This window comes from Malaclemys terrapin, chromosome 7 (assembly GCF_027887155.1).
Source record: "Malaclemys terrapin pileata isolate rMalTer1 chromosome 7, rMalTer1.hap1, whole genome shotgun sequence".
Classification (NCBI taxonomy): Eukaryota; Metazoa; Chordata; order Testudines; family Emydidae; genus Malaclemys; species Malaclemys terrapin.
In genome coordinates, this window is record NC_071511.1 from 95,570,665 (window position 1) to 95,585,922 (window position 15,258).

A 15,258-nucleotide genomic window follows, 5' to 3' on the forward strand; every position below is an offset into this window, starting at 1 on the left:
TATAATACTGTAGTGTAGATGCAGCGTACAGCGACAGAAGGGGTATTTCCGTTGCTGTAGGAACACCAGCTCCCCAAGCAATGGTAGTTAGGTCGATGGAAATACTCTTACGTTGACCTAGTTGCATCTGCACTGGGAGTTGAGTTGGCATAACTGCAGTGCTTGGTGTGGATTTTTCCTACCCCTTGGTGACACAGTTATGTCGACTTAAATTTAATTGTAGACTGAGCCTTAATGTACGTAAATCTGGCAGTAGCTCTTGTGGTACATAATTGTAGTCTGAGGCCTGGTCTATGCTTTAAATTTAGGTTGACATAGCTGTGTCGGTTGGGTGTGTGAAGAATCTGCAACACTGAGAGACTATAGTTTTCTGACCCTCAGTGTAGAGACCCCCAAGTTGTAGCTAGATTGATAGAAGAATGTTTGTCAACCTAGTTACTGTTGCTTGGGGAAGTGGTGTTCCTACAGCAATAGAAAAACTCCTTCCGTTAGCGTAGGCTGTGTCTACGCTGTTAGGTTATGCCAGCATAGCTATGGCACTGTAGCTATGCTGGTAGAGTTCCCATACTGTAGATGTGGCCTGAGACAGCAGCCTACTAGCCCAAGTGTGTCTCTTGTCTCATTGTTCAGATCATTTTTGAGCAATGCTAGTGGAACCCCCTGCTCTAGCAGCATGAAGCTTCCCAGTGAGTAGGGAAAACTGAAGTGGAATGAAAACAAATAATGCTTCTGCTTTCCCCTTTTCTCAGTCTCTCTTCCTCCCACTCCCCCAAACAAACAAACAAACAGAAAGTCAAAGAATGAACTGTAAAAGGGCAAGAGAAGGAAACAGATGGAGATCAGGCAGCAGTAACTGTACCAGGGCTCCAGCAAGAAGGTTGGGAACCATTGTTTTGTGATGGCTTTTCTAGGGTATAGAAGTTTTTAAGTTTTACAACTATATAATATATATGCAAGAACATGTATTTGTTATGCACATAGCTATTATTCCTTTCCCAAGAACAATTTTATGACCTCACTTTATAGCCACCTGACAATTGTTAAGATACTTGATTGCCATTTTATTCTCAAGTTTATAGCTTAAGAACTGTGAAATGTTTTTTGTCCTGCATCTTTTCATTTCCCCCCTCTTTACATTGTTGCTATTTTGAATAGCATGTTTAATGTTAATTTTGCAGAAATAAAATAAGTCTAATGGAACATGGTTCAGTTTCTTGTTCCCAAAATTCACCTTAGTGAAGAGTTGTCCTTGCTGGTGTAAACTGAACAGTTTGGTTTTTAATAAACAGTTACTATGGCAGTTACTTACAGTGTGTCTTGTTCTATTTTTATGTATCTTTTGTGACTGGTTCATAAGCAGTCTTGTGAACTTCACCAGTAGTTGGCAGATGGGTCACCAGAGGTAGTGGCAATTTTCTCTTCTTCCTCCCCTCCAATTTCTCTCAAACCAAAGAAGAACACTTCCCCCTTCCATTTCCCCACCGCCCCCTCAAAGAACCTTCTGCAATTATTACTGGAATAAAACAGTGCTGTGGAATCATTGTTGTACCTTCAAAGAAAACACTTTGAAGTAATGTTTCCTAGAGTGGGGTAGCAGATGGTGCCAGGCTAGTTTGGGTGGGGACACAGGGCAGAGAAGGGGATCACTAGTGGAAAAGTCACCTAAGCCCACATGTCCTTTACTCCATTGTAAACATGTTCCACTGGCTCAAGCAGCAGGCTGTACCTCAAAAGCTGATTATCATCACATCTTGCTCTTACTGTTGATCTTAATAAGCAGATGGGGAACTGCAAAGAGGTCAGTTGTCAGAAAAATTTTCTTCTATATGTAGCTGATCTAAATACTACTGCTAGTTTTTAAATTATGCTTATTTTTTAGCTTCTGCTCATTCTAGTTCCTTTGCAGCTTCAGCTGTCTGGTTAGAAATTTTTAATGTAACAGTTGCTCATACGTTTCTCTGCATATCGGATATTGATTTATGAACAACAAAGCCATTCTCATACCCACCTGTCCACTTACATTACAAATATTTGGCCTGAATTCAAATTGCCTGGAGAATCAAGGTAAAAAGCTGCTGGACTCAAATTTTGTGGCAGTGATCATTGTAGTTAACGTCAAATAATGTTTTCCCCCTAGAGTGTAGCTGGGCTAAAAGTGTGCTAAGAAGATGAAAAAAGCGTGCATATTTTAAAGTTGCAATCAAAAATAATTTGAAGGCTTTTTTGGTACGTCATGTACAGTAAACGCAGAACATCAACTTATTCTGCCATTATTTCTTGGCCCTTCTGAGACTGTCTATCTAGTTCTAACAACTTATGTGAACAAGTTACTAGAATTGCATTTAATACATTTACTGCAGCCACTTTGTAGCTCAAAGAAGAAAAAACAACCTGTAATAAATTGAAAAACTACTTTTTAAAAAATCTGTTTCTTTATTTTTATTTTTAGGCTTTTTTTGCCTTTGCTTTTGGTGATGTGTTCTCTGTCAGTATTTTGAGTTTAATAGTGCCCATTTCAAATATGTTTTCTTCCCATCTGATCACCAGGTGTTTCTGTCAAATCATTAAATGTTAACTTAGTTATGCAGTTGCTGTATAGTATCTCCATGTTTAAGTCTACAGCCAGAACTCTGTTGTACACATGTGTGAATGGTGAGGATATTTGATTTATTTTCCTTCCCTTTATTTTTCTTTTCTGTACTTTATTAAATTCTTAACGTTTTTAACCCTAATGTTCCTTGGTATGGTTGAGTTTAAGGTTACTAGTTTGTTGATAGAGTATTGGAATCTGTTGTACTTGCCACTAAGAGATTGGTTCAAACTGATAAAACACTATCTACCCATAGGTGCTTGTAATACTTTTTTTCATTAGTTCTATGTGTTGTTACAACAGAGTAACCTTGAGGGCTTATCTACACAGTGTTAGTGTGCATTAGCTGTGGTATAAATTCCAGTGTGCTTTACATGTGTTGCTCACTGCCCATGTGGACCCTACTAGCATGCACTAAAAATTCCATAAAAGCACAAAAAGGAACTGTTAATGCATGCCAGCAGAGCCCATACGGGCAGTTGAAGTGCGACATGCTGGTATACACTAGAAATTACACCCCAGCTGGTGTACACTAATGCACTGTGTTGACAAGCCCTGAGCAGGTCATAACTGGTTCAGTTTTCATGACTTCAGTCTGATGTAGACTAGCAACTTGAGAGCTACAGCCATTTTGGTTCAATTAGTCATCCAAGTGCAATATCACAATGCTTCTGTCTTTGAGCCAAACGCGCAGCCAAACCAGGGCTGCTCGCTCAGCTGCCCTGCCAACAGGGGCTGTTAGGTGCAGAAACTCAAGAGGTGCCCCTCCAACAGACCTGTTGTGAGTCACCACTCAGGCATTTGTTACTCTGAAACTTGTCACTCAGGCATTCTGCAACAACCCAGCTGAACTACCTTACACTGCAGGCTCTTTGTGAATGGTATCAGCCTTCAGGCATGTGACCGCTGTCTAACTCTCAGTGGAGTCTGGGTCAGATGACCCCTAGGCTCAGGTATTTCCCCAACACAACAGCACTACCAGCCAGGAACCTTCACGCTGCAATGCAGCAGATCAGAGACTATACTCCCAGCCTGCTCCTGATCTTGTTCCTGCCCCAGCCTTGCCTGAGCCCTGTTCTAGTCTTGTCCTTGCTTTACTCCAGCCTTGCCTCTGCTTCCTGACCCCCTTGGACTCTAACCACCTGGCTTTGACCTCTGGCCTGCACCTGGATTCCAGCTACAGTACTGTTTTGGCTTGTCTACAAACTCTGATTTTGGTTCCGATCCCCGGCCTGTCCCTGGTTCTAGGTTCCAGTGCTATCCTCTGCTCAGTCCCGACCCTACGTCAGGCTTTGCCCTCCATTCCATCTATTAGGTCTGACTATCAGGAGGCAGGGCCTGACACTGCATCCTTCAGTGACATCTCAGACTCATTCTACCACCTGTCAACTCTTCCCCTACCAGTTCATCTAGGTTCCAGGCAAGTCTGACAGCAGCTGAGGCTTTGCTTAACTGGTTGTCTTACTAAAAATTGCTTCATTCAGTAAGATCCAAGCATTAAGTGTGCATCATATGCAAGACATGCTGTTCTGTTGATGGAATTTTTGTTTTATTGATTTCTTGGTGGTGGGGGAGGAACAACAAAAAACACCGACCAACTTAAGGAATGTTATACAAAATCTTCTGTAACTTAAACTTGACCTGCAAAGGGAGGGGAAAAATTGTTTCGTTTCTTGTTTTGTGATGTATAAAGAAAACTTCAGTATTTAAGAATTTTGCAATTTCTGTTTAACATTAGAAATACAGGTCTTGTACATCCTAAAAGACGGTGGATAAGCAAGAGAACAAGTGAAACTGATGTTTCAAGAAATGAGAGCTGACCAGTTGAAAGGGAAAATAAATTTTAGCTTTTGGTATACATTAACATCTGTTTCTAATGCTGATGTTCAGTGAGAATTTTCCAAAGAGGAGGACTTGAGTTGAAGATTCATCATCCATCATCTGTTAATTAAGGTGTGGATTCATAATAAAAATCTGAGACTCACCCCCCTCCTTCCCATAAAGTTATCCAGCAAAACTGGGAAGACCAGACATGCATGTTTCTGACCTGAGAAATATTAGGAACATCAAGAAAAATTGTGGAGAGGAAGAAAAGAGCAGCAGGATAGTCAGGTCATCTTTATATATCATAAAGAAAAAGAAAAAAGGGCACACACTCCTTTAAAAGAAATACTTTTTTACAGTCTGTCTTTAAGGTAGCAAAGTGAAACACTTCAAATGTGGGAAAAGCCAAGATTGTTTTCACATACACCTTGTAATTCTTCTTGGCTATATACATTATAATAATGAAATAGCTAACTGCACTGGTTGAATGAAGTACAGCAAGCAAACCAAAGGCATGTAATGAAATGTAATAAATTTACTGTGATAGTTTAAAAACCCAAGCAAGCCCAAAATAATCTACTGTTGTCCAGAATGAGGAACACACATGCAAGATAGGTCTCACTATGTACCTTTTCTTAATGCACTGCACACCATTCCATCTCTGTACTTCATTATGGAGGGGGTCATATGTAAATAACATGATTGATTAGTTAGATTAGTGGAGGAGTAGGCAACCTATGGCATGCGAGCTGATTTTCAATGGCATTCACACTGGCCACCAGTCCGGGGGGCTCTGCATTTTAATTTAATTTTAAATGAAGCTTCTTAAACATTTTAAAAACCTTATTTACTTTACTTTACACACAACAATAGTTTAGTTATATATTATAGACTTATAGAATGACACCACCTAAAAACATTAAAATGTATTACTGGCACGTGAAACCTTAAATTAGAGTGAATAAATGAAGATTCGGCATACCACTTCTGAAAGGTTGCCTACCCTGGATTAATGTAAGGAAGACAATAGATTTACTCAGAATTGCCAAATTTTGGCCTTCAGTGTATAATGGATAAGGCACAGGTCCATTCATTGTATATTGACAATAAGAAATAAATTGTGGCTGCCTCATTGACTGCACCAGCCTGTTGATTGACCGAGGCAGGGATTCTCTGGAAATATATGATTAAACGTTACCTTTCATTTCCTGACTCTTGCATCTGTAATGTAAATTTAGCTGCCTGTATGGAATGTATTTTGTTATAGCTTTCTCTTCTGATTATCCTTAATCTCTGAAACTATAAGATTTGACAGCCTTTTAAGAAACAACTGGAAAGATAGCAATTCCCAGTTTTCTTTCTACATGCCCATTTCAAGTAGTACCTCCTTTTTCTGAGCAATTTTATAGTACACTGGATTCCTTTGATGGAGAATGTGGTGGTTTGGGAAATAACTGTTGAATTGTATTAATATTGGCAAGGCTGGAATACCTTTGTTCTGATTGGTCTAAATTTCAAATCTTGTTTCTGTATAGTATCAGGGGGTAGCCGTGTTAGTCTGTATCTACAAAAAAACAAGGAGTCTGGTGGCACCTTAAAGACTCCTTGTTGTTTTTGTTTCTGTATAGTGATGGGAAATGTCTGAGTACACAGAGATGAAGTCTCACTTTGCAAACTGAGTAGCAAAAATATTTGGAATATGCTGTATACATCTAGATTAGTCATTCTTCCAGTTTGTATATCTTCATAACTTTTCTACTTAAAATATGTTAAAACTTGGAAATCATTATTGTGCTTAGTTTTTTTTTTTTTCATCCCTTCTGTGTTCAACATCTCGTTATGAACCATAGCTCTACTAGTTTGGCAACACAAAGAATAAGAATTTCCTTATTCTGTTTTCTCCATTTTTAAAATTAAAGCTAATAACTAAATCATGAACCAGAAACTTACCTTTGTAATGTTTTCTGATTACATTGAGTCCAGTGAAAATAAACATGGATTGGACATCGTGTTCTGAGTTGGTCTTAAAGCACACTGATTTTTCAAGTGTCTTATCTTAGTATGTTACATGGAGGTCAATGTTGACTGTATAACTTTTTTAATGGCTATTATTATAAAGATTGAAGTCAGTTACTTATTCCTAGATTTAAAGTATATTTAGGGTATTAAAATACGCAATTATGGAATTCCTAATACTTATCCCTTTGTGTATGAGACTTGAGTGCACTGTTATAGAATCCTAGAAAAGTAGGGCTGGAAGGGACCTCGAGAAGTCATTTGATCCTGCCCCCTGTTCTGAGGCAGGACAAAGTAAACCTGGATCATGCCTGACAGGTGTTTCTTCAGCCTGTTCTGAAAAACCTGCAATGATGGGGATTCCACAGCATTTTCTTGGAAGCCTATTCCAGAGCTTAACTGCCCGTATAATTAGAAACCTTTTTCTAACCTCTAAACTAAATCTCCCTTGCTGCAGACTAAGCCTAGTACTTCTTGTCCTACCTTCAATGGACCTGGAGAATATGATCTACCCCTCACCACTTACTCATCTTTTCTCAAGACTAAACATGCCCAGTTTTTTAACCGTTCCTCATAGGTCAGGTTTTCTAAATTTTTTTGAAATCATTTTTGTTGCTCTTCTCTGGACTCCCTCCAATTTAGCCAGATATTTCTTAAGGTATGGTGCCCAGAACTGGACATATTATGATATCCCCTCATGCACTCTCTCTGATCCTGCACATAATTAGTAATTTGAGAAAGTATATGGGGTTGTATAAGCAACAAAATAACTCTTGGATTATGCCACATAATGCAAATCTGCAATACTTGACAGGCAATGACATTCCAATCCCTGATCCAAAGCTTGATTTCTGCACAAAATACAATCCAAGGACACACCCTCTGCCTCTGTGTGAAAGCTTACAAAATTGATTCATAACTTTAAAACATTTTTTTTTTTTAAATTTAAAGACCTTGAATCCTTTGTCAACCTGGAAGGCTAGTAGATGCTTATCTGGAAGATCTTATTTCTTTAGTGATTCATTATTTATAGATTGTGTTGAGTTACATTTGGTATGCTTATAAATTGTTCAACAGTGAGACTCACCTCTTAAAAATGTGTTGTTAACTTCGGCCACATGCAAATATTTTGTTGCTTTTACTTTTACTCTATTTTTTCCTATATTCCATTATCATAATACTTTGTGTGTGAGACAACAAGGATGTAATAGAATTTGTTCTCAACATGCTGTATTTTTCTCTCTTCATTTTAAGCTGCTGTGTTGCTCCCAATAATAAATTAACTCTTTTTGTATTGGGCTCTAAAAGTCTTGTGAGGTTGTGAAGGAAAATAAATTGCAGGCCTGCATGATCTGAAGTTGTCTTGTTGGGTGGTTGGGGGTGGAAGGGTGTGGGTGGGTGTTTACATGGAAGACATAGTTGAAGTGTACTCTACTTCATTTTGAAAATGTAACTTAAGGACCAAAATGATTCAAAACTTGGAACTTACTTTGCCTGGAAGTAGTATAACATTAGGGGAAACTCCTATCCCCTAATAAGCCATAGTCCTGGAAATATTGGCGACTGAGTTTGTGAATGACTGACTACTGCAAGCTAGGCAAGAACATAAATCTGCATAAAACAGGGCATGCTTTAGTCTTGATAAATGGTTCCTTATCTGACTCAAGTTGTATTTTTATCTGTACATTTGAGAGACAGTTTTTGCTAGTAAAAATATACAGTTAATGCATGTCGACATTAGGGGTTACAAAATTTAATGGATATAAAAATACAAAATGGAATAATTAGATAGTATCTTCATCTGTTTGAGTTATGGTACACCTCTACCCCGATATAACGTTGTCCTCGGGAGCCAAAAAATCTTACCGCGTTATAGGTGAAACTGCATTATATTGAACTTGCTTTGATCCGCTGGAGCGTGCAGTCCCTCCCGCCCCCCGGAGCGCTGCTTTACTGCATTATATCCGAATTTGTGTTATATCGGGTCGTGTTACATCGGGGTAGAGGTGTACTTACAAGATGAGGATTTCTCTAATCTTAACTTCAGTTGAATTTCTGCCACATATAATGTATTCACTTTTTGTGTAAACATGCAAAATTAGTGGTCCATAGTTGTTCAGATAAGGAAAACTGACTGCTCTTGTAGTGATTCTTGTTGTGTTCAACACGTAGATGCATTAAAAATAAGTTATAGCTCAACTAGCACTGCAAAGCAGTGATCCATTTCAAAGTTTTATCTTAATTTTAAAACGCCTCTGAACATTGCTTAGTCAGTTAGAAACTTTACAAGCTTATTTTTAAAATCAACCATGAGAACTTCCTCATTTAAGATCCAAGGTACACACTTTAGAATTTAGCAGAGTGGAGCAACCTAAATGATCATGATTCAAATCACTTTCTTTAAATCATTGATGTAAACCAAGTTGAAGCTTTCTAAAACTTACTTGATGCTTTAGATTAAAATTAGGGCTGTCGATTTAATCACAGTTAACTCACATGATTAACTCTAAAACTATGATTAATCGTGATTAATTTTTTTAAATCGCAATTATTTTTATCTCACTGTTAAACAATAGAATATCAACTGAAATTTATTAAATATTTGTGGATGTTTTCTACATTTTCTACTATATTGATTTCAATTACAGCACAAAATACAAAGTGTACAGTGTTTACTTTATAGTTTTGATTACAAATATTTGCACTGTAATAATGATAGAAATAGTATTTTCAATTCATCTCATACAAGTACTGTAGTGAAATCTCTTTATCATGAAAGTGCAACTTAGGGGGAAAAATCTACATTTGTATGTTACATAACTGCACTCAAAAACAAACAGTGCAAAACTGTAGAGCCTACAAATCCACTCAGTCCTACTTCTTTTTTTCAGCCAATCGTTAAGACAAACAAGCTTGTTTACATTTACGAGAGATAATGCTGTCCACGTCTTCTTTACAATGTCACCAGAAAGTGAGAATAGGCGTTCACATAGGACTTTTGTAGCCAGCATTGCAAGGTATTTATGTGCCAGTTATGCTAAACATTTGTATGCCCCTTCATTCTTTGGCCACCATTCCAGAGGACATGCTTCCATTCTGATGATGCTCGTTTAAAAAAAAATGTGTTAATTAAATTTGTGATACAATTCTCCCCTAAGGAATTGAATGTCTTCGGCTCTATTTTACCCACACGTTGCCATATATTTCATTTTATAATAGTCTCAGATGATAACTCAGCATATGTTCATTTTAAGAACACTTTCGCTGCAAATTTTACAAAACACAAAAGGTACTAGTGTGAGATTTCTAAAGATAACTACAGCACTCAACCCAAGGTTTAAGAATCTGAAGTGCCTTCCAAAATCTGATCAGGATGAGGTGTGGAGCATGCTTTCAGGAGTCTTAAAAGAACAACACCTCGTTGCAGAAATTACAGAACCCGAACCGCCAAAAAAGAAAATCAACCTTTTGGTGGTGGCATCTGACTCAGATGATGAAAATGAATATGCATCTGTCAGCTGTGCTTTGGATTGTTATTGAGTAGAACCCATTATCGGCATGGACGCATGTTTTCTGGAATGGTGGTTGAAGCATGAAGGGACGAATGAATCTTTAGCGCATCTGACACACAAATATCTTGTGACACCGGTTACAACAGTGCCATGAGAACACCTGTTCTCATTTTCAGGTGACATAGTGAACAAGAAGCGGGCAGCATTATGTCCTGCAAATGTAGACAATTTTGTTTGAGCGATTGACTGAACAAGAAATAGGATTAAGTGAACTTGTAGGCTCTAAAGTTTTGCATTGTTTTATTTTTGAATGCAGTTATTTTCTGTATATAATTCTACATTTGTAAGTTCAACTTTCATGATAGAGACTGCACTACAGTAATTGTATTAGGTGAATTGCAAAATCCTATTTTTTTTTTTTACTGTGCAAATATTTGTAATACAAATAAATATAAAGTGAGCATTGTACACTTTGTATTCTGTGTTGTAATTTAAATCAGTATAGTTGAAAATGGAGAAAACATCCAAAAATACTTAAATAAATGGTATTCTGTTGTTTAACAGTGCAATTAAACTGTGTTAAATGTGTGAGTCTCTACTACACTGGGCAGCTCATACCATAGTGAGGTAATTTTGAGTGAATCAGGGAGTATTGCTGATGACACTTTTGCTTAAAGACTCTTTTTTTGGCAGTCTGCATTATGCTGTCATTAACTTCACAATGGAAATTCTGGAAACTATTTTTTCTAATTTTTATAACTTAATGAAGACTGTCACAAACACGGCGACCTTCTAAAATTACAGGATTGGCTTGGCTATTCTTTTCAAACATGAATTTCTCTTCTGTTTCTGATGCTAAGCCTATGCAGATTTTGGTGGTTTTAATATGTGCTATGTTTCAATGAAACCTCTACTGTTTCAGTTTGTGCAAATTCTAGTGGGAGTGCTTGTCACTTCACAATCCTTTGATCAGGCAAGACAAGTGTGTAGAGACATCAGTGAATTGGTTTCACTGGGCTCTGCTGAAAAATTTTAAACATTATTCATTTGTATTACAGTAGTACCTAGGATGTGCTTATTGGGCATATGCTAAGTGAGTGAGGTTTTTTCCAGTCACAGCTTTATTTTTAATTTCCCAAGCTGAGCTGTTTGTAGCCCTGATTTATTTTATTTATTTATGGATGATTGATACAAAAGTTGGAATATATCACAATGGGAGAAGAATGTACAAGTTTCCCCATCTCACATATACTCTATAACTGCAGAGATTTTCCAAAAGACACTTATCTATGGACAGATTCACATTCCTAGCTTAACAATTGTGTATGTTTCAGAAAATCGGAATGTGAAAATGGGTGCTGAAATCAGAACTGCTTTGTAACATTAATTATATTGGATATCACTAGGCATCTATATTTTTGTATCTTATTTAGTAATATGAGGCTACTTTTTATTTTTTTTATTTTTGTCTTTTGTACTCCTCCTTAGCAATTTGTCTGTTTCCACTTTCTTGTAGGCTTCCTTTTTGATATTCAGGTCATTAAAGAGCTCCTGATGGAGCCATAGTTGGGCTCTTACTATTCTTCTCATCTTTCCTTCACATTGGGATTGCCTGCAGTTATTGTGCCTTTAAATATTGCCTCCTTAAGAAACTGCCAGCTCTCCTGAACTCCTTTTTCCCTTAGATTGCCCTTCCATGGGACCTTATCCCTATCAGTTCTGAGTTTGTCTGCTTTTTTTGAAATCCATTGTCTTGATTTTGTTGCTTACACTCCTTCCATTTTATGATCACCCAAGTTGCCTTCAACCTTCAGTTTCCTTACCAATTTCTCCCTCTTAGGTAGAAACTAGTTGAAAATGACTGTCTCCACTTTCTGAAATAAAAAGTTGTCCCTTATACATTCCAAAAACTTATTAGAAATATTGTGATTTTCCATATTAGATTTCCAGCAGACGTCTGGGTAGTTAGTCCCACATTATTACTAGGTCTAGTGTTTTGAATGTATCTTTTATTTGTTCTAGAAATGCCACCTCCTCCTCCTCCTTCTTCTTGATATGGTGGGGTATAGTAGACCTTACCATGGCATCACTCCTGTTTTCCGCCCCCCCCCCCCCCCCGACTCTTTATCTTTACCCATAGACTTTCAACTGGTCTGCCAATCATCTCCTTGTGGACCTCAGAACAAGTGTGTATTTTTGATGTATAATGCAGGACCTCTTCCCTTTTTATAGGGTTACCATTCGTCCGGATTCCCCCAGACATGTCCTGCTTTTTTGAGTTAAAAATAGCGTCCGGGGGGAATTTGTCAATGTCCGGATTTCCCTCCCATGCAGAGTGCGCGCGGCTTACAGGGCAGCTGGCCGGATCGTGCCACTCGCACGGGGCTCCGGCAGCCTGAGCCCTTCCTCCACTTCCCCCCCCTCCTTTCCCCTGCAACTTGACACCACTCCCCTCCTCTCTCTCCCTCCTGGCCCCCCCCCCCCCCCCCCCGCATTCGCAGATCGCCGGCCGGCCGTTCACCTCGGGCCTCCGGCAGTCTGGAGCTCCGACCCTGCTCCCCTCCCCCTGCTGCTGAGCGTGCTGCTCTGCAGCACGGTAAGGGGGCCGGGGGTCAGAGAAGCGGCAGGGAGGTTCTGAGGGGAGGTAGTCAAGAGACAAGGAGCAGGGGGAGGGTTGGATGGGTCAGGAGTTCGGGGGGGGGGCTGTCTGGGGGTTGGGGGTGTAAGGTTTTGGGCAGTCAGGGTACAGGTGGGGGGGTCTCAGGAGGGGGCAGTTAGGGGACAAGGAACAGGGAGGCTTAGGTAGGGGTGGGGTTCTGGAGGGCAGTTAGGAGCAGGGGTCCCAGGAGGGGGCAGTCAGGGGACAGGGAGCAGAGGGGTTTAGATGGGTCAGGAGTTCTGGGGGGGGCTGTCAGGGGGTGGGGGTGTGGATAAAGGTTGGGGCAGTCAGGGGACAGGTAGGGGGTAGGATCCTAGGGGGCCAGTTAGGATGTGGGGAAGGATTCAGGAGGGGGTAGTCAGGGGACAAGGAGCAGGAAGGCTTAGGTAGGGGGTGGAGTCCTGGGGGGCAGTTGGGGGCAGGGGTCCCAGGAGGGAGCAATCACGGGGACAAGGAGTGGGGGGGAGGGTTGGGGGTTCTGAGGGAGTGGGAAGTGGAAGGGGCGGGGCTAGGGCAGGATGGGGGCGGGGCTAGGGCAGGGCTCCTCCCGTCCTCTTTTTTGATTGTTGAAATATGGTAACCCTACTTTTTACCCTGCCTGTCCTTCCTGAACAAGTTATATCCCCTATACATGAGTGCTGAGTTGTTACAGGCTGAAATTTAATACTTGGTAGGGTGACCAGATAGCAAGTGTAAAAAATCGGGACCGGGGTGGTGGGGTAATAGGTGCCTATATAAAAGAGAGCCCCAAAAATCGGGACAGTCCCTATAAAATTGGGACATCTGGTCACCCTAATACTTGGAGACAAGTTCCACCACAAATATTCTGAAATTAAAACTTTTGGTGATCTATATCACAACATATTTTTTTAGAAATGTTGTCCTGGGTTTATGTTTAATCAGTGGAATGATGTATATTATAGTACCAATGTCTCTAGTATTTTGGACTAGGAAAACTTTTTTTTAAATCACTTTCCAGCTGATTTATTTACCACAAAGATTTAAATTCACCATCCTTGGCTCAATGATTAAATATTATTTTTTAAACATACTATCACTGCAAAGTCATAAGCTAGGTACACAATATTCTGAACGCTTAAAAAATAGGAGGTGAGTCCTCCAATATTCTGCAGATGCTTTGATATTTAATGCTATAGTCATTTATTCCTGTTGAGTTACAACTGTAAAACACTAATATTAAAAAGAAAACTATCCAGAGTGTATCATCTCAACAGTAATTATTGAAAACAATTGGACATTTATTTCAATAGCGCGTGACAATTCTTATTTTATACATTATTCACATTTTTGTAAAGAACAAGAGAAAATAAAGGTAGAATACAAACAAGTATTTGCTCTGCTGAACATTAAGTCTCTACAAAGATGTATTGGGCTAAAACAAATCTAAAATTGAGACAAACTTTAATACTGTAATTTAAAAGTATGTTCTCTTTTTTTTTTTTTTTTTTTTTTTTTTTTCTTCTCCCCCTCCAGAAACTTTTTCACCAAAAGGACAAAGGAACTCAAACCTGGTCTCCACAGTGCTCCTGGCTGGAAGTTATTTGGAAAAGTCCCTCCTAGAGAAAACTTCCAAAAAGATTCCAAAATAATTCAGCAGGTGAGTAACCATCTCACATAGGTATGAAACTTCAGTAATTTCTTCTTTGGTTCTTTTAAGAATGAGTTGAATTTTTAGTTGATGTCCCCATCATGGCACCCAGCTTGACAGTCAGAAGAATCTTTTTGAGTTTTGCCTTTTATTGAAAGAAAAATAGTTACATTTTTCCTTGTTTCTCAAGTAACTTTCCAAGCAGAGAATGGATACCTCAGCTCACTCAGTGGAACTTAATTCAATAAACAAAGTTGTCTTCCATATTTCGGAGAGCAGTAGGGAAAAAAAAGTATGAAAACAATTCATATGCATCCAGTTGTTTTAACAGTACTAAAATATATTCTGATTTAAAGAACTAATGGTCTTTCAGTATTTACAAACTTTCCCCACATTCTAAATGACTTAAAATACAACATTAGTTTGCTTACAAGATTGTGGGAGAGAGAGCTTGGTGACTGGATATATTAAGACAAAACATGGTATACCACTCCAAATCAGGTTAGAAATGTCCACTCAGGCCTGGTCTTCATGAGGAGAAAAGGTGTGGGTTTTATTTTATCGTGTTAGCTAATATATGGTAAAATCCTAATGTGGAAAAGAGCGTTTGTGGTTTTACAAATACCCTAGTGGTTTACCTCAACCCGTTAACACCTGTGAGAACCCACACACTGCCTTGTGACTAGAATCTTATCTGTTAGCGAACACATGATTAAAAACAAACGTTAGTTTTTTTCTCTAGTGTGGATACACAGTCATTGTCTACAGACAATGCACAGATCGGTTAGATTCAGTCCTAGATGAAGTTGGCTTCTTGTGGGGCTCAAGATACTCAATGTGAAAAGTCTGCCCAGAGGGGAGTCTGTAGTGGTCAAAGCATCTGGAACTTCTGTGGCAAGAGACGAGACACTGGCAAAGCAGAACTGGCTAGTACAGCGCTAGTGTTGCCTTGTGGTTTTGTTTCGTTTTGTTTGTTTGGGGGAAGGGATGTGACCAGGCTGGCCAGGTGATGCACTGTTTCTTTGAAGCCCCAATTGAGATTTTAAAG

The 15,258-nt window shown here is 39.2% G+C and overlaps 1 protein-coding gene across 2 annotated transcripts in view; it reads left to right on the forward strand.

The window, feature by feature from the left end:
- Positions 1-15,258, forward strand: part of TBC1D12 (TBC1 domain family member 12) — an 85,836-nt gene that overhangs the window by 5,251 nt on the left and 65,327 nt on the right. For both annotated transcript variants that reach the window (XM_054033540.1, XM_054033539.1), the window contains exon 2: positions 14,096-14,219. In XM_054033540.1, coding sequence (XP_053889515.1) covers positions 14,096-14,219 — 124 coding nt within the window. The remainder of the gene's footprint in view (positions 1-14,095; positions 14,220-15,258) is intronic.